This window comes from Benincasa hispida, chromosome 1 (assembly GCF_027475165.1).
Source record: "Benincasa hispida cultivar pf3 chromosome 1, pf3_genome.v1.1, whole genome shotgun sequence".
In the NCBI taxonomy this organism is placed as follows: domain Eukaryota; kingdom Viridiplantae; phylum Streptophyta; class Magnoliopsida; order Cucurbitales; family Cucurbitaceae; genus Benincasa; species Benincasa hispida.
Genome location: NC_143478.1, coordinates 89392687 through 89416894, shown reverse-complemented (window position 1 = coordinate 89416894; position 24208 = coordinate 89392687). Strand labels below are relative to the sequence as shown.

The 24208-nt window shown below is 32.8% G+C and overlaps 2 protein-coding genes across 2 annotated transcripts; one reads left to right on the top strand and one right to left on the bottom strand.

Annotated features, from left to right (window-relative positions):
• The first annotated feature begins 7281 nt into the window (after positions 1 to 7281).
• Positions 7282 to 14960, top strand: LOC120079686 (protein MICRORCHIDIA 7-like). Its single transcript, XM_039033995.1, has 19 exons — positions 7282 to 7762; positions 7986 to 8060; positions 8161 to 8195; positions 8280 to 8358; positions 8583 to 8675; positions 9062 to 9146; positions 9436 to 9511; positions 9624 to 9746; positions 10454 to 10552; positions 10724 to 10825; positions 10976 to 11140; positions 11241 to 11336; positions 11425 to 11476; positions 11614 to 11725; positions 11933 to 12260; positions 12801 to 12901; positions 13012 to 13090; positions 14301 to 14444; positions 14820 to 14960. The coding sequence occupies exons 1-19, from the start codon at positions 7282 to 7284 to the stop codon at positions 14958 to 14960; spliced, it is 2466 nt and encodes an 821-aa protein (XP_038889923.1).
• A 5912-nt stretch (positions 14961 to 20872) lies between these two features.
• EXO70C1 (exocyst subunit exo70 family protein C1) lies at positions 20873 to 23396 on the bottom strand. Its single transcript, XM_039032292.2, has one exon. It carries the CDS (start codon positions 22972 to 22974, stop codon positions 20953 to 20955), a length of 2022 nt encoding a protein of 673 aa, XP_038888220.1. The 5' UTR covers positions 22975 to 23396; the 3' UTR covers positions 20873 to 20952.
• Positions 23397 to 24208: the final 812 nt, after the last annotated feature.

The following is a 24208-nucleotide window of genomic DNA, read 5'->3' as shown; positions in this document are numbered from 1 at the left end:
GACAGTTAACGAATGGTGGATAATGTGATTAAAGAGTTTAATTAGTTATTCACGTACCATTGGAGCTTCAAGCTAGTCCATAAGGTTCCCTTAATAGCTCAATGGATTTAAGTTGAGAATCAGTTTTTGGGTTAATTTGAAATGTTCAAATTAATAAGAGAGAATTTAATTACATATCATATAATTATACTAATTCAATTATATATGATATAATTGATATGACGTATTTGATACATTATTGTTTAATTGGAGGAATAAATATTTGAATATGATTCAAATATATTTTCTATGAATTAGATTCATAGTTGTTAAATTTAATATAAATATGATTTATATTAAATGCCATAAAATAGAGAAAAAGAACTATGGTTTATATATTATATATGATGCGATATTAAAACTATAGGTTATAAATATAATATGATAAGTTAGTTATCATATTTATTTATAATTATTAATTATTTGATAATTGTCCCTTTTTTCTTCATAACCACCCTTAGTGGGTAGTTATTTAGTTTTATGGCAAAAGTGGGATAAATGAAAATTGGTTTTTATTATTCCGGACACAAGTATTACTCGATAGAGAACTACTATACGATTCCTTGAGAGACTAAACAATCGAGTAAAATAGTCTATGTGATATACTTGATCGTCTACACGACAGTCTTTGTCGGCTACTCGATTGTCTTCCTCCTCAAACTCAAAGCTTCCCCTCTAACCAAAATTAGCTAGAATCCACCACTCCTTGATTCTCACACCGAGAATACCAAGGTCACCAAGTGGTAGTGTTCCTGTTTGGTTTGAGTTTACTCATTGCTTCTTGTTGTTGTTCAAGGGAGATCGTGTTGTTCGACGTGTTCGTGAATGACCAAGGGATTAACTTGAAGAACGGTTCTTCAAAGGTATAAACTCTAAACTTTATTTTTAATTCAAAAACATGTTGTAATTTAGTTTTATACATAATTTATTCTGTTCGTTAATGTTTGTGTTCAATCAAAATGAGATTTGGACGATTCACTTCCACTCAAAGGTTCTCTGAAGAAAGAGTTCCTTCAAGGAATATATGTCAAATTTTATTTCCCATCAATTATTAGATATCTTGAACCCCTGACAGATGATGTATTTACTACACGATTTGTTGATTGTCATTTTAATGAGACAACTTTTCTAACATTAGGGAGAGGAATTAAGAAGTTGGAAAATGAAAATGCCTAGAATGCATCATTATTGTCTCATTTAGATCCTTGTACACATCAATGCGAACTGGAAGTTTGAAAGATAATTCATTTACTAAGCATAGAAAATTAAATACCAAATGCATTTACAGATATTAAGAAAGTGACTAAGTCATATATTCCACCTTCAAATGCTCCATCTAGAATTGAAATCTCAACTCAAGAAGTTGTTATAGCTAATGAGTAAAGATGTCCACCGGACGGGGCGGGGATGGGGAAAACTTCCCCGTCCCATCCCCACCCCCTATTTAATCTTGAATTCAGCTGCAAAACTTCTCCAATTCTTCTTGTGAACCACCTTAAGATCTTTCTTACTATTCTCTTGGAGCTTTAGATTAAGTTATGAGACTCAAAATAAGCTTGAATTGAGGGAATTTGGAGAAGAACACCACTTATGCAACTTGAAGAACACTTCTTCAACCTCTCAAATTTTCAACAAAACTTCAACAAGTTCTAATAGTTTGCCTCTCTGATTTCCACTTCAATCTTCTCTATTTATTGCAGGACAATCATGCAATGAAGAAGGCTACATGGAGAGCACCTCATACTTGGAAAATTGAAGCAAAAACTTATGTGGGTTTTGAGTGAGCTATTAGAGAAGATGGGTGGAATTTTCCAATCTTTTTGTGTTTTACAATTAATTTTGTTTTATAAATTGATTTCTAAAATCAATTTATTTTTCAAAATTAAAAACTTTATTAATTTTACAAACTTAATTTTCTAATAAAATTAATAACAATTAATTAAACTATTTAATTAATTATAATTAATTTAATATCAAATATTAAATTAATTTTACACAAATACCACCTTCATCAAGTAAATCACATTTAAATATTAATTAATTCTCCAATTTCGTTTAATTCTAATTTGAACGTTGTCAAATTAACTTATCACGCTACTCTAAAGCTAATCGATTTATGAGCTAGTAGGGGGACCTCGCGAACCTACAGATCATGGGCTCCAACGATTTGAGATTAATTGGCTAAACTTTTTACACCGAATTAACCCCTATTCGTTAACTAATAGGTTACTCCATTAAAGTCCATAGTTGCACTCCCCTCACCGTAGATATATTATGTCCACATGATTTAACCATAATTAGTAAGTCAACCATTCACAGGTTGTTCGTAATAACAGCTAAGTCAAATGTGTGTTTTACCCCTGAGATTATATCTTATTCTTTCAGTTTCTACTGATCCTCTAATGAACAATTGGTTTGTGATCCAGTCACTAAACCAGATCCCTCTCAACCTAGTGAGAGGATGAGGCCCCTTGTTCAAGACCTGGATTCAGTACTTAAGAGAACAACCTTTCTCCTATCCCTAAATCGGGTTGACGTGAATTTCGTCTTCCACCCTATGTCCCTAGCTATCTATCCAATCTTACACCTAAAATGGGAGGCTTATTGAGCCGGCGTTGTTGAGTCAACCCTCACCTATTCAAATCTAAGGATAATCCTGAATAAACAGAAGTTCATAGTAGCTCAGAATTAAGATCGAATTACCTAGGTCATATAAGTGAAATGGTCAGTTTTATACAGTAAACAACGTTATAAAGTAAGAATGACTTATTTCTTGGTCCGATCTTATACAAACTCATTGCATAGGATACCCCTACTCCTCATGTCAATACATGAATGAATCTGGATCACTTCATTTATAGTATCTTTACAATATTTTGTAACAGCTATAGAGTAGGCCGCATCCAATAGTGTTACCAGAATAAGGTACCCAACCTTAATCATGTACTATAGACCATTTTGGTTGTTTACTCGAACTTAATCCATCTCTATGTCTCTATATAAAGTTCAAGTATTCATATAATAGTCATGGATCTTAGTTTATTGGATTTAGACTTTTATGTATGCAATTTATAGAATCAATAATAAGTTTATGGACTATAGAATATATTTATCTTTTACAAACTGCGAGTTTTAGGATATAAAACCCAACAATATTGGGTACCCAAATGTGGAGGGCTTCTTGGCACCATATAGAGGAGAATGATATCATCACTCGAAATGGCGTGGAGGAGGGAATGCACTAGCAACTGCAAGAGAATTTTTTAACATGAAATACTCTTCTGCGAGGAATGTCATCAAGAGTGCATTTGGGCTAATGAAAGGGAGATGGGCAATACTCCGCAGAAAATCATACTACCCTATACAAGTCCAAACTCAGACAGTCACAGAGTTGCCTTCATAATCTTATTAATAAGGAGATGAATACTAACGAAATACACAAGGATCTAGACGAGGTGGACTCATTTTATGCTACCATTAGTGGGGACGAGATCAATTATTTTGAGAGTTCAAATGAATGGACACAATGGAGAGATGAACTGACACATAATATGTTTTATGATTGGAGTTACGAACAATCAGTAGCTTCATACTTAGTTTGTGGCTTTTACAATGTATTTTTTTTTTAATTTCATGTATGCGATTTTGAAAATCAATTTCCAAATTTTTTAATATAATTAGATTTACTACCTTATACATTGTAAATAACACATCACATGACAATTTCTTTCTTTACTACTTAAATTGTACTACGATGTATATGTAGCAGGATGACAAGTTCTTCTAAAGCTCCAAAGCACACTTGGACGAGGGAGGAAGAGTCGAAGCTGATGGAATGTTTGGTGATTTTGGTTGAATCTAGTAGATAGAGAACAGACAATGAGACCTTTCGCCCTGGGTACTTGGCACAGTTACAGTATATAATGGCTGGTAAGATACCTGATTGTAGAATATAAGGGACCCCCACCATAGATTGTAGGGTAAGGAGCCTTAAAAGAACGTCCCAAGCTATAGCAGAAATGTGAGGACCCGCATGCAGCGGGTTCGGATGGAATGAAGAATTCCAATGCATCACTGCAGAGAAAGAGACGTTCGATGGTTGGGTGAAAGTAAAATTTCATAAACATTTTTTTCCATTCATCGTCACCCGTTATATTGACCGACCATACTCTCTATGTAGAGCCATCGTACAACAAAAGGGCTCATGAACAAGTCATTCCCATATTTTGATGACTGAGCCTACGTCTTTAGTAAGGACCGGGCAACTGGAGAAGGGGCAGAGCCACTTGGTGACATGGCCTCAAATGTGCCATGACATATGCATGAAAGTGCTCCTACTAGTAATTCACAAGAACATGACCTATCACAGGATGAGTTTGATGGAATCCCAACTACACTTGGTTCCGAAGGAGGCAATTCATCAAAAGGTAGTAAGAGAAAGCGTTATAGATATCAACCTACGTTGGTTGAGGTTTTTAAAAATGCAATGTACTTTGTAAATGACCAACTAAAGTCCATTGTTGAATGGTCAAAAGAGCAGCTGCAACAGAGGTTGAGCCACGTGCTAAGGTTGTGAATGAACTTAACGATATTCTAGAACTACAACCCCGATAGAAGGTGAAGCTTATGAATATCATATTCCACAATGTGCATAATACAGAGAGTTTTTTGTCTGTTCTAACGGATATGAAATTGGAGTATTGTAAGCTTCTTCTTCTAGACAATGTCTGATCAACTATTTTCATCACTTGCTTTTCAATGTTTAATTTGGACATATCTAAATTATAGCTTGTACATTATAATATTTTTTATGTTTCACTCCGTACTATTTCATGGACATGAATGTGATTTTTTTTTTTTTTTTGTGAAATTTCTCTATAACTACATACATTAATGTGTTGGGAAATGATTAAATATTCTTTGAAAAGAATGTAATTGTATTTGTTGCATGCTCACGATGTTTGATATGTCAAACAAGGTTAAAATTGGTGGAATGAGGACAATGCAACGTTCAGCACATTTTATACAAATTGGTTGAACAAACAATTTTATGTAGGTTCGTGAAAATATGATATTTCATTTAAATTTTTTCCTTTTATATACAGAAAAGTAGAATCAGTTGTGATATATATTAAGATAACATGCATTTAATTTACATACTATTATAACTAGCTATTATAATAATTTGTATCCCAAACATAGATTATTATAACCCAAACTATAATAACCTGCCCAACAAACAAAGACTATTATACCACGGACCATAATAACCTGCGTACCAAACACAGACTACTATACCACAGACTATAATAGCTTGCACTCAAAACACATACTATTATAATACATACTAAAATAATCTACACCCCAAATATAGACTATTATAACTCACAAACTATAATAAATACTGACTATTGTAACCCACTCAGCGCCCCAAATGCCCCCAAAGAATTCAAATGAAAATAAGGTTGATTTTTTATTTTTTCCAAATTTGTGTTTGGTAACATAATAAAAAAAATATTGCAATTTAAACAATCGTTCAAAATATATCTTGTAATATATATTTATAAACTAAAAAAAAATTAATTATAGATATTTTAAATATAAATCATTATTAATTAGTTTATGAATATGTTTGTGTGAACATTTTTTCCTATTATGTAATTTACAATACATTATATAATATACATTTTAATTTAATAAATAGAAAATGATTTTATAAAATAAAATACTGTATTTATTAACATTTTGATCTTTTTAATATAATACTACATTTTAAAATTTCAAATTTAAATTTTGGATGCACAAAACACACAAAATATTATTTTCAAAATTTAAATTAAAAAATTTGGAGAAAAATAGAATTCAAATGATGTGCTATGAAATATTAGCTAAACTCAATAAATTAAAAAAAAAAACATAAATTATATTGTCTACCAAACATGCTTTATTCTAGAAAAAAGATAGGTAAAGAGTTTAAAATAACAAGATAGAGATTAAATAAAGGGGAAAAACTCAAAATAATTTAAAGTAATAAAACCCAAATTTTCAACTTTATAAATTAGGAAAGAATTGAATAACAGGCAGATTTTTAAATGAGGGATAAATTTTAAATAACAAGATACAGATTTAATTAAGGAATAAATCAAAATAACATTGGTTAAAGAAAATCAAAATAACAAGATAGATAATAGATAAAATAAAGTTGAAAATTAATTTTGATACTGTGAACTCAAAAAATTAAATCTTCATTTTTTATAAACTAGGAAATAAGTGAAAGGAAAGAGATGGGAAGAAAGATTGAGAATATAAATAAGGAAAAAGTTAACCCAATTCAAAATAGTAAAACTAAATCTTCCAAGATTTAGGTAAGGAAAGAATCTAAAAACCATTAATAATAATAATAATAATAATAAATAAACCAAACAAGAAAGAATAAATAAAATAACATTTTGATCATTTTAAAATAATTGGCTATCAAAATTACCAAACAGCCCTTAAGTATTTTGATGCTACTTAAAAATAATTATTATGTGAAATTTTTTATTAGAGATGGAACATTAACAAAAAATTAATTCAATCATAATTAATTTATTTTTTTTTTCTAAATTTAAATTAATTAATAAACATCAACCATAAAAATTGGGATATAAATTTTGAGGTTCACCAAATTGAAATAAAATTTAACATTTTAAAAGCTATGTTTCAAAAAAGTTCAAATACTTTCAATTAAAAAAAAAAAAAAGCTATGTTTCAAAAAAGTTCAAATACTTTAAATTAAAAAAAAAAAAATAGGGGTATCAGAACTCTCTCTCTCTCTCTCTCTATATATATATATATATAAACTTACTACCTTCCTAGAAAATAAAAAAAATATATAATAAAACATATAAATTAGCATATCATGATATATAATAAGACGTATTGATTTGAAAAAGGAAAAAAAGATTTATAATAGGAATGGTTTTCCGAAATAGCGCCTGGTGCTTGTCACGTGGGATATGATGGGCCTATAAATAACGGCCAACGACACTGAAAGACCGAAACCGTTGCGTTCATGCCCTCGAGCAATTCTCTTCGTGTTCTCCTTCTTTCTCTCAATCTTCTGCGCGCCAATTTTTTTTCAATCTTCCCATCTTCTTCTTCTTCTCTCTCTAAAACCCTAATTTCATTCATATATTCATTCTAACTTTCCCATTCCAAATCCAAACCTCAATATCTCCTGATTTTGTTTCTTGATTCCTTATGGATTCTTCCGTAATCGACAATCACCAGCCCTCTGAAATCGCGGACCCAATCGACATTAACGGCCGCCAGACCCCTAATACTCTTTCCACTGGCATTAATGATGAGGGTGACGATTCGTTTTCAGATTCTATTAACGTCACTAATTTGAAGAGGAAGTACGGATTGGAAAGCGGAAACGGTAGTTCGAGTGAAGAAGATGATTCTCTGTCGTTTTTGAAGTCGCGTAAACTCAACATTCCGCTTATTGTTGAGCCGATTAGGTCTGTGAAAGCTTCCGAGTATGAAACTCCTGTTTCTCCTGGTTCGGTGAAAGTAGATAATCTTACGCCATTGGAGGCCCTTCCTCTCTCGGTGGTTCCGATGGAGGATTTGGAAGATGGTGATAGTAAGGATAATCCGCCGATTAAATGCTGTAGGCAGTTTTGGAAAGCAGGGGATTATGAGGGAAATTGCAATCGTGATCCTATTTCGAATTCAGGTATTAGAGCAAATGAAACAACTGCTTCTCTGTTTTCCAATGCTTTGTGTTGTTGATCAAGAATGTTCCTTACTATGTGTTTAAGAACAAGAAACTGGATATTGAAAATTGCTTTAACATTGATAAATCTTGTTGTGGTTTCTTGCTTCGACGAGTGATGATTAAATTTAGCAAACTAGTGTTTAAACGAATTAATTGTGACATTGAGTTTTATATTTTGTAGTTGGTATGGATCATGTTAGAGTACATCCAAAATTTCTACATTCCAATGCAACCAGCCATAAGTGGGCTCTGGGAGGTAAAATTATCGGTTTTCTTTCTATTCCTCTGTTTTTAGCAGTAAGTTTATAATTATTCCTAAATTTGACATGTCCAATATATCTTTTCTTCATCAACAGCTTTTGCAGAGCTCTTGGACAATTCTTTAGATGAGGTATTGAGAATTTGTCTCTGATTTAGGAAAAATACATAAGAATTTTTTAATTTCAATTGTTTGATGTTAATTAATTTCTTTTAGGTCTGCAATGGGGCTACATATGTTCATATTGATATATTGAAAAACGAAAGGGATGGAAGTAGAATGTTGCTTATTGAAGGTGATGTTTATATGAAAAAGCTAATATAATTCCTTTATTGGCTGAGTTTCTATTAAGATTTAACAACTAATTTCCGTTACGAGGGAGAGGCTATCTAATTAATGTATGAAATTAAACTGTTATTTTCAATCAGTCAAACACTTTCTTATCTTTTTGCATACTAATAAAAAAGAGTAATTTAACTTTTTTATACGTGTTGTGTGGCTAACTTTCCGTAAATGCAGATGACGGCGGTGGTATGTGCCCTGATAAAATGAGATGCTGTATTTCTCTTGGTTATTCTTCAAAGCGGAATTTGCCCAACACTATTGGTCAATGTGTGCACCCTTTCACTACTTTTTAGCTTACACATAATACATTTTCGGTTGATTGACTTGAACAATTATGAAAATAATTAGGGCAGTCTAATCAATTCATGGAGCCCATTTTTGTTACTATTTTAAAAAAAAGAATAATAAGAATTTGCCGCATAGTAAGTTATGATGGGACAATTTGGTAAGATACACAAATACTAGATACATACTAAATATTTTTGTAAAAAAATTTCAGTTCTTTTAAAAGAATTTTCTTTTGCATATGACAAATTTTAATTAGGTTACTATCTAGATTGTACAAAGATATGTACTACCCATATAATAATCAAGTATTTTTTATAAGTTAATCTCAATAATAATGTAATCTGACATAAAATACTTTGGCTTAGATGGAAATGGGTTCAAAACAAGTACCATGAGGCTTGGAGCGGATGTTCTTGTGTATTCCCGTTGCAGTGGAAGTGATCAAAGAGGGTGAGTTCTTTATATGGAAGTCTTATAATGAATGACTATTAATTTTGTGTGTTATTATTCATATATGTTAGTTTTTATCCTATCTTTAGGAATTTATACTTTCACATTTGAGTTGTTTGGTATTATGTACTTATGGGTTACTAGGAAAGTATTATTCGTATCAATATAATATATAATATAGTATTCATATGGGGTTGTGAGAATCTAAGAACTTGTTTGTTTCGTTCAACTTATACAATTAATTTGTAGTTTTAAACCCTCATTGATTTTCTTAATTTTCTTTTTATAGCCCAACACAAAGTATTGGCATGTTGTCATACACATTTTTGAGGGACACTGGAAAGGATGATATTGTGGTTCCCATGGTAAGATAACTACTTAGCATACAACACTATTTATACATAAATTGGATACATATGATAGGTAAAATTTCACAAAATGATGGTTTGATGACTTTAATTTGTTGAAAATGGTAAGGTTGACTTTGAGTTTAAAGAAGATTGTTGGAGCAAGATGATGCGCTCCGAAGATGATTGGAATAGGAATCTGGAAATTATAGCCCAATGGTCTCCTTATTCGATCGAGGAACTATTTGAACAGGTAAAATATATGTGTATACTTTTTACAATTAATGACTTTTTAATATACTTTTCTCTCTCTCTCTCTCTTTCAATCTGAGTTCATTATTTTTTTATTTTAAAGGTAAAAAAGAATCACATTTACTCTTCTCTTATGTTACTAATAAATAGTAACAATTTTCAATCACGTTGACTCACAACCTAGCCTAGTTATAATAAGGACCATGGTAGAAAAGTGACAAGGTAGGATCTATTATCTTGGATCTATTATCTTATTAGTTTTATATAAATTTATCATAAAAAGATCAGTCAAAAGTGACAAGGTAGGAAAATTATTATTGACGTGGATAGAGGTTCATAATAAAGGCTAATCTAATAAGAAAGATGATGGTTATTGACTATATATCTATGATGTCTTTCTTGACGACTGAGTGTGCATGGTAAGATTAATTAGTTATCTTGTCCAGTGAAATCAAAAACTAGTCTAGACATTCATAGATACCAAATTAAAGGAATAAGAATTATAAACTTCATTGCCATATACTTTCTTCAGACTTTGAAAACTTAGAGAGGAGACTAATAATTGAGGTTCCTAAAATATTAACAAGCTATATAGTTTTCTTTAATCTAAGACAATCATCCTTCTTCACTTTCCCTACGTGTTCCATTATGAACATCCTACTTGTTTTCAAATCTCTGCTCATCTTTTGTATTTGGTACACTGTGTAGTTCAATTTTTTGAAAGATCACGGGACGCGCATTATTATATATAACCTTTGGGAAGATGATGAAGGTCACCTGGAACTCGACTTTGATGCTGATTCACATGTGAGATTTATCACCTTTCTATTTTTAATATTAATTTAGAAGAGATGTATATATTTTTTATCTTTAAATTGAATGGTGATGTAATTAAAATATTGCCAATTGAGCTGTGTATATAGTTTTGTTTTACTTATCTGACCTTCCATCTCCCCCACAACCTTGAAATCAACACAGGACATTCAAATTAGAGGAGTGAATCGAGATGAGAAGAACATAAAAATGGCAGAACAATATCCTAACTCACGCCACTACTTAACCTACCGACATTCACTGAGGGTATGCATCAAGTTATGTAATTAGAAATTGTCTGTTCAAATTTTTTTCTATAAATGTAAAAGTCTTTTTCTAATTCTCTAGAATAATACATATTTTTGAATTGGTCATTAACATTTTTTTTTTTTTTTTTTTGCTTTTGCTGAATGGTAGATTTATGCATCAATTCTGTATCTCAGACTTCCACCGGGGTTTAGAATTATTCTACGAGGAAAAGATGTGGAACATCACAATATTGTGGATGATTTAATGTTAACAAGGCAGATAACATATAGACCTCAGCAACTTCCTGCCAACGCAATCAAAAAACATTCGGATGTAATAATAATTAATTCTCCATTTTCTCTTATTTTCTTAGTTTCTTTTTTGGTATCGTCCTCGAAATTTAGGCTAACATGCATGTCAACTAATTTTGCAGATGTGTGTAATGGTGACAATTGGATTCGTGAAGGATGCAGGAGCCCATATCGATGTTCAGGGATTCAGTGTCTACCACAAAAATCGGTTAATAAAGGTTATGATCATTTTCTTAAATTGAGATTAAAATATAGACAAACAATAATTTCCTAAACTAACTTGCTGTTTTTTTTTTTTGTCGCCAGCCATTCTGGAGGATATGGAATCCTGCCGGTAGTGACGGCCGTGGAGTTATAGGTTAGCTCTTTTTGTTCGTTCCTTGTAGAAAATGTTCGGATGATCATATATATGTATTCAATTTCTTAAGCCGTTTTCCATTATTAAAAGTAGTACTCGATTTCATGTGCTCCCTCTAAAACAACAACAATTATTAGGTGTCCTGGAAGCTAATTTTGTGGAACCAGCTCACGACAAGCAAGGTTTTGAGAGGACCATCGTACTTCAGAGGCTCGAGTCACGATTAATTCAAATTCAAAAGGATTACTGGTAAACTCCTTTTCAATTAATTAGTTGCCTTTTCTTAGATTTATATGGCTTATAGTTCAATTATAAGTTTAGTGGTTAATTTTCATCTTTCGTGTCTAGTTAAGCCGTCCTCGAAACTACTCTTAAGGTTCCAATTTTCTGTTTAGTAAAAAAAATGTATTATTTAGACATTTTTCCTGACCCCCATAATGGTTTGCAATGATTTAGGACGAAAAATTGCCAAGAGGTGGGTTACGCTCCAAGACGACGTTCAGTGGAATCTAATTATAATATGGAAAATAAAATGAATGTGCGGAATGGTATAAATGTCTCAAGTACTACTTCTTCGGTGGTCCTTCCTACATCTACAACCAAACCTAACGTGAACATGGAGAAAATAGTATTACCATCTACCGTTAAAGTTACAATTCAACCCGGAACGACTCCCGGATCAACCTTGTACACTTACACCTCTCACTCTCACCAACCTCCTGTCACTCCATCCACTGCGAGGCCGGTCAACCACGTGTTTGAACAGTCGCCACCTTTTGTTCAGGTAAATATGTTTATCATCACTGTTTCTACTTATTTTTTTATTTTTTTTCTACTTTTTTATGAATATATTTTCAAAAACCAAACAAAATTAAAACAAAAAAAAGTAACTTTTATAAATTTGTTTTTAATTTTGAATTTAGCCTAAGACTATTTGGGACACTGTATGGATAGAGGCTATTTTAGTAAGATTATAATAATCTATGTTTGCAGGGCGATCACAAAGGATTAGAGAGGTTTCAAAAATGGTAAACATTGTAGATATATGAGAGTTTACAAATAGTTTTATTGAAGCTGAGCATGAGTTAAAATAATTGGTAATTCCACACAAGTCAAGTTGAGGGCCCAACAAAAATTATTATAAAGAAGTTGTAAGAATACAAGTATATTTTTCTAAAGAAAAACACTTAGGTGCTCTTCTTTGTACATCCCACCAAATTGTTTGACAAACTATTCTTTTTTCTTTTTTTTTTTCCTTTTTTCTTTTTTTTTTTGGTTTTTTGGTCTTTCAAGTGCATAAATGTCGTTCTTCCTATACTTGCAGCCACCCACCGCCAACTCAAATGGAACGTTATTTGGTAATATTGATATATCAAGTTTGAAGAAAGGGAGAGAAGAGCTAATTGATCTGCTCAGGCCTGGAAGGTAACTAAAATCTATAGTTTATATTTCACTTTAGAAGTTTCAATGGCGTTGTTGTTGTTTCATTATGGTGTCTATATTATGTTTATAAAGCTTCTTTAATTTTTCTACAGGTTAAAGGATCCATATGTCAGCAGTTTGATGACCTATTTATTGAATGAAATGGACAAGTATAAAAGTCTGGAAAGCAAAGTAAGCACCATGGTTCCAAACTTTTTTCATAGTTTTGCTTTTTCAGGAAACGGTTTGGTAACCATTTGATTTTTATTTTTAAAAATTAAGTTTATATACACCATTTTTATATTCAATTTTTTTTTGTTATCTATTTTTACTGATGATTTAAAAAATCAAGCAAAATTCTGGGAAAAAAAAGTAACTTTTAATTTTATTTTATTTTTTTGAAATTTGGTTAAGAATTCAAACATTGTACTTAAGAAAGATTCAAACTATCATAAGAAATAAGGAGGAAATATACTTAATCTTCAAAAATCAATAATAAAAAACAAAATGGTTACCAAACGAGACCTAAAAAAAAGTATGCATACGTCAAATCGCGTGTTAGATACGTATTTGGAAAGTATCTGAAAATATCGGTATTCGATCAGACACGTATCGAATACCGATATTTTCAGATACTTTCCAAATACGTATCTAACACGCGATTTGACGTATGCATACTTTTTTTTTTAAGAAAAAAGACAAGTAACTCATCTAGTCTTTCTCAATCTAAAATTAGGTAACCTATTTAAAAGGTTCACTGCTCGAGTCCAAAACTAAAAGAAAAAAAATAACGGACCAAACCTAGACTAGAATCATCCATTTTTCATCTTCACATTTGAGTCCCCACAAAATCCACCAAAATATATATTATTTTGATATCTTCAACAATAAGTTCTTTGTTTATTTTCATACTTCTCCCTCTAATTTTCTTCTTTTTCTTCTTTGCAATATGAGTCACTTTCCTATTGCATTTTATTAACTATTGTACTTCAACATCTTAGATGTTGCTTTTTTTGCATTGTATTTCAGTTTTTGTTTTTTATTTTGTGCTATTGTTATTAACTTGTATGTTAAATTTATCTATATCCTAGATTTTTTTAAAGAAAAAAAATGTATTTTCAACGTATCAGTATTCTCTTTTTTTTAGAAATATATATATTAAAAATATATATAAAAAAATGACACATCCTTAGACGTATCCGTATCTTAGCTTTTTAGAAATTGACGAATCGTCGTATTCAATCGTATCCGTATTGTGTAGTTGTATTTGTGTCTGTGTTTCATAAGGTGGAAGAAGTTTGTATATTCCAAACCTGTATAAAATAATAAAAGATTTGATAAAATTTTCCAAGAGAGAATATGGAATATATGAATCTGATGATCATATTATTTGTCCTCAAAGGTTGCGACTCTTAACAAGCAGTTGCATGAAGCAACCCAGAAGCTAGAAGAGAAGGAGAAAGAAGGGATGCTTCAAATTGATTTCAGTTCAGCTGAAATGATGAAAAAAGACGAGGAGATAGCCACTTTGACAGAGAGATTATGGGTTAGTAACATCTACATACATACATATATTTATACAAAATACCTTTTATTTTTAAAATTTGAGTGATTTCAACTTAGTCTTTTAAAAATATTTAATTTAAAAGAATTAACACAACTAAGATTACCAAGGATTCACTGTCATTTAATTACTAGGTAAATCTTGGAACTTAGGGTTTAAATTGAAATCAAACTCAAAATTCAAGAATTAAAAATACAAAATTTTGAAATTTAAGGACCAAATAGAAACTAAATCCAAAATTTTGAGACGGAAGAGTTTTTTTTTTTTTCGAAAAAGAATGTAAATACAAAATGATAGTGCCAAAATCTCCCTAATTAGTGTAAAGTTTGATTTATTTGTTATTCTATTGGTTCACAGGATGCTACTGCAACTATAAACGAGCTGCGAGGGAGGATAAGTCAGCTAGAAAACAGTAACACGCTTTCGATTTCCAAAACTGAAGCTAACGAATGTGCACATAATATGTTCTCAAGCCAGGAAAATAATAATAATCCCTAAACCCCCTATTTTCTTCTTTTAATTTGATTTTAGAGCTTTCACATACAATTAGCTGGGAATTATTGGTAGATCATGTTTTGTAAATGTCCTCATCATTTAATCAAGGTTTATGTATTTGGTCATCCTTTATATTTTACTTTTTAAAGTAAATGTGTATTGTAGTGGAGGAGCAGATTAGGCTTTCTATTGCTCGCTCTCTTATTAGCTTTTGATTTTACTTTCACGTTATTGTAATTTATTAAAGACTAAAGATTTCTAGGGGCACAATTAAAAGGAAATTAAGCTTGTAATTTTTGTAATTTTTCTTTTCCCATTTGTAAGTTCCTTATTATCCAATGTTTTATTTTATTTTATTTTTTTTTTATATGGCCAACTTACGCACATCTAGCTAATTTCATAGAATACTCTACCTAATCTTATAACATTTGATTGTCAAGAAAATCGGTTGAATATTAAATCCTAGATACCAATTACCTCTTTTGACCCTTTTGTTTTTTTATATTCCACTACGAGATTGAACCGTAGGATATTATCGAATATTATATCTAGATTTTTTTTTAAATAATGTTATTTTAATATATATTGACAAAAATATGGTAGGATTGAAAGTATATTTTTAAAAATAGGTGTTTGATTGAAAGTATTTTTAAAAATAGGTGTTTGTTGAAACTATTATCAAAACTAGGGTAGTGAAATCGTGTACTGGGTACACGATTGTCATGTGCCAAACACGTGTACGGGGTACACTATTATCGTTTAATCTAGTCAGCACCACGTCGGAATCGATCGCATGGAAACTCGTGGACCCTGCACAATTACCATAATCAGATTGACAAAAAAAATTTAACTGGAGATGTACAACAATATTAAGACTGGAACGAGTCCACAAATTCCTTCATTATTAAATTTAATTATATATTCAATCTACAATAAAAACATAATTATCTTGCACTCATATTTAAAAAAAATGTTAAGATATTAAAAGAAGATTTACAATTAGTTCTTTAATTTACAATTTGAAAATGAAAGTTTACATAAAATTTAAAAACGACCCCTGGCCCTTACCCATCATGTGGGTTGTCTTCATGTCTCTCCAATGTTTGTTGACATTGCATTGAATATTGTTGTACATCTCCGATAAAATTATTCTGTACAATCAAAAAAATAAATATTAAACAATATTCATATCATATATATGGAAAATGTCTAATTTTTAAATCTCTTCATGCAGTAATAGTAAGTACCGTCAGGTGTGATAAATCGCCTCGTGATTAAATTGTAGTAGAAAAGTAGTCATCTGATACAGCTGGTCCATTTGTTAATTCTCTCCGTGCACAACGATCATGTCGTCCAGTAGGATATATATTCCGCATGGATTCGACGCTAGTCTTGGTCGTGCTTACCTCTCAAATCAATATGGTATAGTGCTGGGAGTGTATAGGACAATGAAAGTATCGTTCGCAGACCGAACTGTCTCAACACACGATCTGGATGATGCCACTCTACTATATAGAAGCATATAAGAGGGCTAACAATTAACCAGATATCTTCACCATCACGACAATAATTAAGGATGACCAAATCTGTTATGTGTATGACGTCCAAATAATCTGACAAAAAAAAAAAAGATAACTATACATCTAAAATGTTTTAAATACTCATTTATATATACATTTGTTGCCTGATTGTGCATCTACCAAATATTTTTCGGTACATGGGCAACATATTTGCTGACTGTTCAGAGGCAGCTAATACACCACTCCATCTAAAATTATAAAAAATACAATTACTTTATATTCTTACATAAAATTGTAACGAAATAAATATATAAATGAAATAATACCTGACACTAAGTGGACGATGATTTAGGGCCTGTAACTAGACTTGTGGTGCTATAATTGGAAATCTGTCATAAGCTCTTGTAGTAGTATTAGTGGCCCCACTATTTCCAACGCTTGTGCATTGGTAACCCGACAAAGTTCTCTATACAACCATGTAAGACATGCACCACCCCACGAGTACGTACCAGTGTGCTCGAAATCAGATAGTAGGGGGAGGAACATGAGATGCACTAAAGTATTTGACTTATCAGCAAACAAAAATCATCCAATAAGCTGCATGATATATGCTCATGCATACCTACATATGTTGATGTCTTCGGCATCGGGAGGTAATTCTGGAAACTGGGACGTCAACCAGGGGATACTTAATCTTGATTCTTTCAGATCATCTAGTAGAACGCCCAAGAGCACGTCACAAACGTTCTTCCAGCCATACTATAGTGAACCTGTCAATGGTTGGTCGTCCACTCGTAACCCAAACTATATGACAATATCCTGCAACGTGATCGTACATTCCCCACAAGGCAAATGAAATGTGTGGGTTTCTAGTCTCCAACGCTCAACTAGAGCAGGTGCCAATCAAGCTGGATAAAACCGATTTGTGCAACCCCAAGAAAACCTGTCTGCTCAACATTACTTAAGAAGTTCAAATTACATTACATAATAAAATCTATCACATAAAAGATACATAAAAAGTATATGAAAAGATACAATTACATAAAATAAATTCATTACATAAATTCGATACATAAAAAGTATATAAAATGAAACAATTACATAAAAAATATAAGTACAATTACATTACAAGTACACAAAAAATAAATTCATGATATAAAAAGTACAATTACATAAAATGAAACAATTACATAAAAAATACAAGTACATAAAATATACAATTACATAAAAAAATACAAGTAAAAAAAAGATACACCTAATAACCCGAAGACGAAGCACCTAATGTATATTGTGGACAAGTACGTCTGTTATGTCCTTTCTCTCTTGCAAATTGTACATCGCACTTTTTGGCTTGTCTCTCTTCAATCCATTTCATTATGAATGTGCATACTTTTTGGCTTCTCTTAGTAAGTCTGCATTTGAAGAACATCTGTAAATGATAATTCTAGCTAATAATCTGGGTGTTTTATTGGATGGAAGCGACCTTCATAACATCGCTTGAAATTGGACAATTTGTAGCATTCATCAATAAGTGGTATGTATGTCATACGCATGTAATTACAAACTGCAATTACATGAAAGCATGGAATCTTTAATGATTGCCACTTATTGCAAGAACATGTTCCTTCTTTCAAGCTCAAAACTTGGGTGTGTTGTTCTTTATAGGGAGAAATCTTACTTATGTCAGTTTGTACTTCAAAAGTTTGACTTTCCCTATCAATAGATGTCACCATATGCGCAGATGCTCGTTTTTCCCACCTCTTAAGATTTTTTAGGGCATATTCTGTATACATGACCCCACGATCGAGTGCTTCACTGATTTCTTGTCTCCGACGTTCAAAATACAGTATTGTGCAATAGAATGTTAGCCTAACCAAAGAAGTAATTGGTAACATTCAAGCACCTTTGAAAACACCATTCATGCATTCAGCTGCATTGTTTGTCATCCACCCATAGTGGTACCGTCGTATGATCGAGTCCATTTTTCCAAGTCAATATCTGAAAAATATTCCAAGGCATTTAGGGTGCAATTGTTTCAATTTTTTCATGCACCGAATGAACTTGCGCCTTTGGTGTTGATTTCCTACCTTAAACACCAAATTATTTTAGTTGCTTTGATTTATATTTCGTATTAAAATTACTGGCAACATGGCAAAGACAATATCGATGGTACACTCTAGGTTCACTCCAACCAATTTTCTCATCAGCAAGAATGCCCTTATGTCTATCAGAAGTCAAACAAATACCATCTTTTTGGGTAACATATTCATGCAATACCCACAAAAACCATGACCAACTGGACAAATTTTCACCTTCAGCAATAGCAAAAACAAGGAAAAATATATGTTCGTTTGCATCAATAGATGAGGCGGTCAATAACTTTCCCTTATACTTTTTGTAGAGATGAGTTCCATCGATTTGGATTAATGGCCTACAATGTTTAAACCCTTCTCTTGCAGGATAAAAGGACCAAAAAACTCGATCACACAGAGGGAAGGAAAAACCAATCTGTTCGTGTTCCTGGATTGTAATGAACAAGAGCACTAAACTAATACAAAAGCTCTGAATATGATTTCTCTCAATCACCAAACACAGCAATCAACGTTTTTCTCTTGGCTTGCCACACCCGTCTAGAATTAACATTATATTCATATTGTTTTTTAATTGCTTCTTGGAGTAGGGCCACAGGTACCCCAGGATCAGCTCTAACCAAATTTTGGATTTCGATACTCATGAAATTTGAATCAAGCTGTGAATGATCCTGTATCAATTCTGAAAACAAACATGAGTGTTCCCCTTGAAGTTTGGTGATTTCGAACATCTCATGAGTTTTACGCCGACATGCCCGTAACCTCGAAGCACAACCATCACTCCATGATTTACATCTGACATACCAAAGATCTTGATTTGATTCCACTACAACAGTTTCATAGTGTTCTGTCTCTACACCTATATTTCTTTCCTCCAAAGTAGACCCTAGTTCACATGTTGTATTTGTAATTTTCCAATCTATTTGGGTGAACATATCCAATGGTACTAACTCAAGATCATGTTCCCACCACTGTCGTTTCCAAATAATTCATCAACTTCAACGTCAATGTCACTATCTCCATCATTTCTAGGTTCAAGAATAACTAAATCTTCAAAACGCATCGACATATTTATTATGATTTTTTCAACTGTTATAGTTGACAAAAAAAAATATGTTAATATGTCAACCCAACAAAATCCAATTTTTAAGTTCAAGATCTAAATATTATAAGGCTCAAATCTAAGACTCATAAACTATACATTTAAATCAGCCCAAATAAAACAAAATAATATATTCATGAATCATACATTTAATTCAGTCTAAATGCAACAAAATAATATATATATGAACCAATCTTCATTTTTAAGTTCATAAACATAATCGAATTTCTAAGTTCATAAACTTCATTAGACAAAATTAGAAAAGTAACCCAACAAAATCAGCCCAACCAAAATCTAATTTCGAAGTTCATAAACTAAATTAGACAAAATCAGCCTAACAAATAGACAAACTATACATATATTTCTAGATTTAACCCAACAAATAAATCATGGATCCATAAACTACACATTAAGTTTAGTCCAAATGCAAACAATATAAGTACCATATATATATATATATATATATATATGAAGATTATATATTCGAAAACAACGTAGGGAATTTTTTTTTTTTACCACAATCAAAGAGATGAGAAGCTTTCGGACGAACGGTTAAATGGAGGCACACGACTTAAGGTAGGAGATTTTCGGATAATTTGTTCGGATGGACGAACAGAGGAGATTTTCGGATGGGGAAGACAAAAGAAAAGAGGAGGGAGAAGCTTTCGGATGGAGGAAGAAGAAGGGTCGCGACGGTTTAATAGAGAAGGGAATCGTGTACCCGGTACACTACTTAAGGTAATCGTGTACCGGGTACACGATTACTTAGTGCGTGCCAGATCAACAAGCACTCGTGTACCGAGTACACGATTTAGGGCTTATCGTGTATCGGGTACACGATTAAACAATTTAAAAATCTTTTTTTTTTTTATAATACTTTTAATCCTACCCTATTTTTGTCAATATATATTAAAATAACATTGTTTTTTTTAAAAAAAAAAAAAATATATCTTATATCTAGCAATTGTTTACGGCATTTTCTTGGAATTCTGAATTAAAAAAAATAGTAGTGAATTAATAACAATATTTTAATTATATAAAAAACAAGAGACGTTACATGAGCATTTAAAAATTTTACAAATATCGAAATAGACTAGAATTAATAGAAGTCAAAAAAGTCCACATCAATGTTCTATTCCCACGTGTTATTGGGAGGAAAAAAATAAATCACAATAAGAAAAAAAATTATCAGTACAGAAATTCAATTAAATGGAAAGGAAAAAAAGAAAAAAGAAAAAAGAAAAAATTAAGAGACTGTATCCGAGTGAAATTTAGTGTTTCTACTATCTTCTTCTCCCCATAGACGCAGTATTTCCATCAAACAGGTCATCAATCAAACCTTCAATGTCTTCAGGCTGATACTTTATGTACTTCTCCGATTGTCTTCCCGGATCGAAATGCTGCTTGAATCTCCCAACGAACGAGCGGTACGCCGGAATCATCACCGCCGACACCGATATCCTAAGCTCCGATTGAAGTTGCTCGTCGCTCACTACCCAACTGCTTTGCGTTTTGTGTATTTCGTCGAACATCGCGTTGAAGCTTTTGAATCTCTCCTTCAATATCGGCTTCGACACCTTCCCGTTCACCAGCAATCCTTCGTGGCTTAGGCATTGCAATACCTTACTCCATGTTTCTCTCTGGTAATTTTTGTGGTATTGTCGCAGATTCGTCGATCGTTTCCGGCACCAACGGTCGCCCATCAACTCGGTAATTCCACTTGAGCCTTTGATCTTTTGTACTATGTACCTTCCGTTGTTCATCAGGAAGATGTACCGAAGAGATGCGTCGCGGTATAGTTTCGATCTCATTGCGAGATTCGCGTCGAGCAGATCCATTACCATTGCGATCTGAATTGCGAGCTGAGATTTTCTCGGCGACGCGTCGTCGTTCTCGTCCATTCTTGCCGGTCGGTTTTCATCGGCTTTAGGGTCGAGAAATTGGAAGACCTGTTCTAGGGTTTCTTTGTACTCGCATGCGTATTTTAGGTAATTCATTATGTAGCGTGTCAATGGATGAACTGCTCCTCCTGGAACTGGAATTTTCGCGTTGTCGCTTTTGATTGAGTTCTCTAGGTCGTAGAAAATGCCGACTATTGCTTCGCCTATCCCGTTTTTTGCCCCTTCGGCTTCGGAAATTAGCTCTGTTCTACAATTTTCAGGGAAGCCATTAATGGCTGGGATTAAATCGCGGATGGTTTCGTACATGTCAAGTAATTTGAACATCTTCTCCGCCGATCGTTTTGTTAAAACAACGGCGTTTGCGAAGTTGAGAAGCTTGATGACTACCGCTCTTGTTAAATTGCTGAAGAGCGTATGGGAAATGAAGGGATGATCGTTGAAAACAGAGTCACAAAGCTTCCACTCGCCTGGGAACAGAGACTTTGAGCATTTCTTGACGACGGCGATCCATTTGTCGATTTCCGATTGAAGAGTTTCCCATTGCATTTTCTGAATCTCGTCTATGCTAATACTTTCATACCCCAGCTTGTTCAATATTCCTTTGAACGAACTCTGCCGGAGGAAGCTGTAACTCATACAACATTCCTTCTCATAACCAGCGGAGATCATTGTTCCGGCAATTCTTTTCATGTTTGACACAGTTTCCGGCGCAAAAGACGGGAATATCTCTTCCTTAGCAGAATCGGACTCGGATGATTCAGGAACAGTGCTGTTTTGTTGATCTGTTGCTTCATTGATTGTTTTGAACGACGATTGCTTTGATGCTTTCCTGTCAGATTTCGAATCAAGCTCCCGATGTTTGCATTCTTTCAAAAGGGCATTGAATTCTTCATCCAATAATGACATCGCTCGCTGTAGAGCCGTGGTAGTCCGATTGAAAGAAGGAATCGAGGCAGTACTGGTAGGGAATTCACTTAATTTAATCGCAATCTTGGAAATGCGACCTAAAGCTTCGAAAAAGGAAGAATCCCGGTCAGGATCTTTCCCAAGCTTCGCCGGATATTTGTTAGAATTGTACCTGGTGATCATCGAGTCCACCATTTTCGACAACGAATGAACGGAGCTCGGAATTTCATGGATTAGATTGGATCCATCATCTCCAACATTGGACAAAGTCTGAAGAAATCGATCAACCTCTTCGAAAATCAAGGCTGTATCGGATTCAGAAAGAGGGTCTTCAATATAAGCATCGTCATCTCCGTCGGCAGGAAGCTTTTCGGAATCGGATTTAGCATCGGAAGCAGCAGCGTCGAGAGTCCGTCGAGGTGAGCCTAAATTAGCAATCTTTCTATTAAAATTTTTAGAAAAACTTTCAGACTTTTCTGGGGGTGGGTTTTTCTCCATGAATAAAACAATGGGTAGTGAGAAATGGAGAAAATGGAGAGATAAAAGAAAGGAAAGGAGAGAAATTAATTTGGTGAGGGAAGAAAAAAAGGGGAAATGAGAAAAGAAGAGTGAGTCCGGGTTCGTCTCTGTTTCTGTTTCTGTGTGTTTCTGTCTAAGGGAATCAGTTTGTGTGTTTTGGTGAAGATTAATGGAGGAGAACAAAATGTGGGGCTGGCAAAAACAGAAGGATTTAATGCTTTAATTGGCCTCTAATTTTCAGTTTGTTCGTTAACCGTTGACCCTTTTTTTTGTTTAATAAAGCTGTTTGTTTGTGATCCTCACGTATTTCTCTTTTCCTTTCATATTCTCTCTCTATTTAATCCTTTTTGTTTCTTTCTCACTCACCTGCTTGCAAAACATGGAATTTGGTTAAATTGCAGATTAGGTCCTATTGTTTGAATTAATTAGAATTTAGTCTTTATGGTTTGATAAAAAAAATTTAATTAGTCTTTATCTTAGCAATTATTTATAGGATTTTATCAAACTGTATATCAAATTATAAAGACCAAATTCTAACTTTTAAGACGGTTGCCTGTTGAGACTAAATTCTAGCTTTTTCTAAATTATATGGACCTTTAATACAATCACTTCTATTTTTTTTTCTCTTGGGAGAAGTGGGTCAATTTATACTAGAAGGGCAAGGAAAAACCAAACAAACCAGAAAAAACCTCTTAAACCGACCGAAACCGCTTATCTGGTCGGGCTAAAGCGGATCGGTTTGGTGGCATCGGGTTGAAAAAAATAAAAATTGAAAGTTAGTGATCAGTTCTGGGTTAGGAAAAAATGGGCTAAGAAACCGAACCTGTCAATTTAATATATATAATAAATTTCAAAACATGTTTCAACAGATAACTTAGTCAAGTTGGTAAGCAGGTGTAAAGGACAGTCTGGCTGGCTCGGTTACTAAGTCTTTCTGGTTTGGTTTCGGTTCGTATGAATTCTTTCCCGATTGAGCGGTTTGGTTCCAGTTTTCTATAAAAACCAAACCGTTTAGGCCTAATTTATACCCAATTGAGTTTACTTTATTTTTTATAACTATTTTTACTTATTTCTCAAAAAATAATTTAATAAATATATTCTTCTCCCATAATTATATGCCAAAGTGGGAAGAAACGTTGTCAAGTATTTTTTGTCCTTCATATTTATAATCAAAGTGGGAAGAACTTTCAAAAAATAATTATTTTAACCTCTT

Bases quoted from the DNA above. Each gene is read 5' to 3' on its own strand.
- LOC120079686 (XM_039033995.1), top strand. From the start codon at position 7,282: ATGGATTCTTCCGTAATCGACAATCACCAGCCCTCTGAAATCGCGGAC. The intron at 11,141-11,240 runs GTAATAATAATT...CTAATTTTGCAG, and splicing joins CAATCAAAAAACATTCGGAT to ATGTGTGTAATGGTGACAAT. The intron at 13,091-14,300 runs GTAAGCACCATG...TTGTCCTCAAAG, and splicing joins ATAAAAGTCTGGAAAGCAAA to GTTGCGACTCTTAACAAGCA.
- EXO70C1 (XM_039032292.2), bottom strand. From the start codon at position 22,974: ATGGAGAAAAACCCACCCCCAGAAAAGTCTGAAAGTTTTTCTAAAAAT.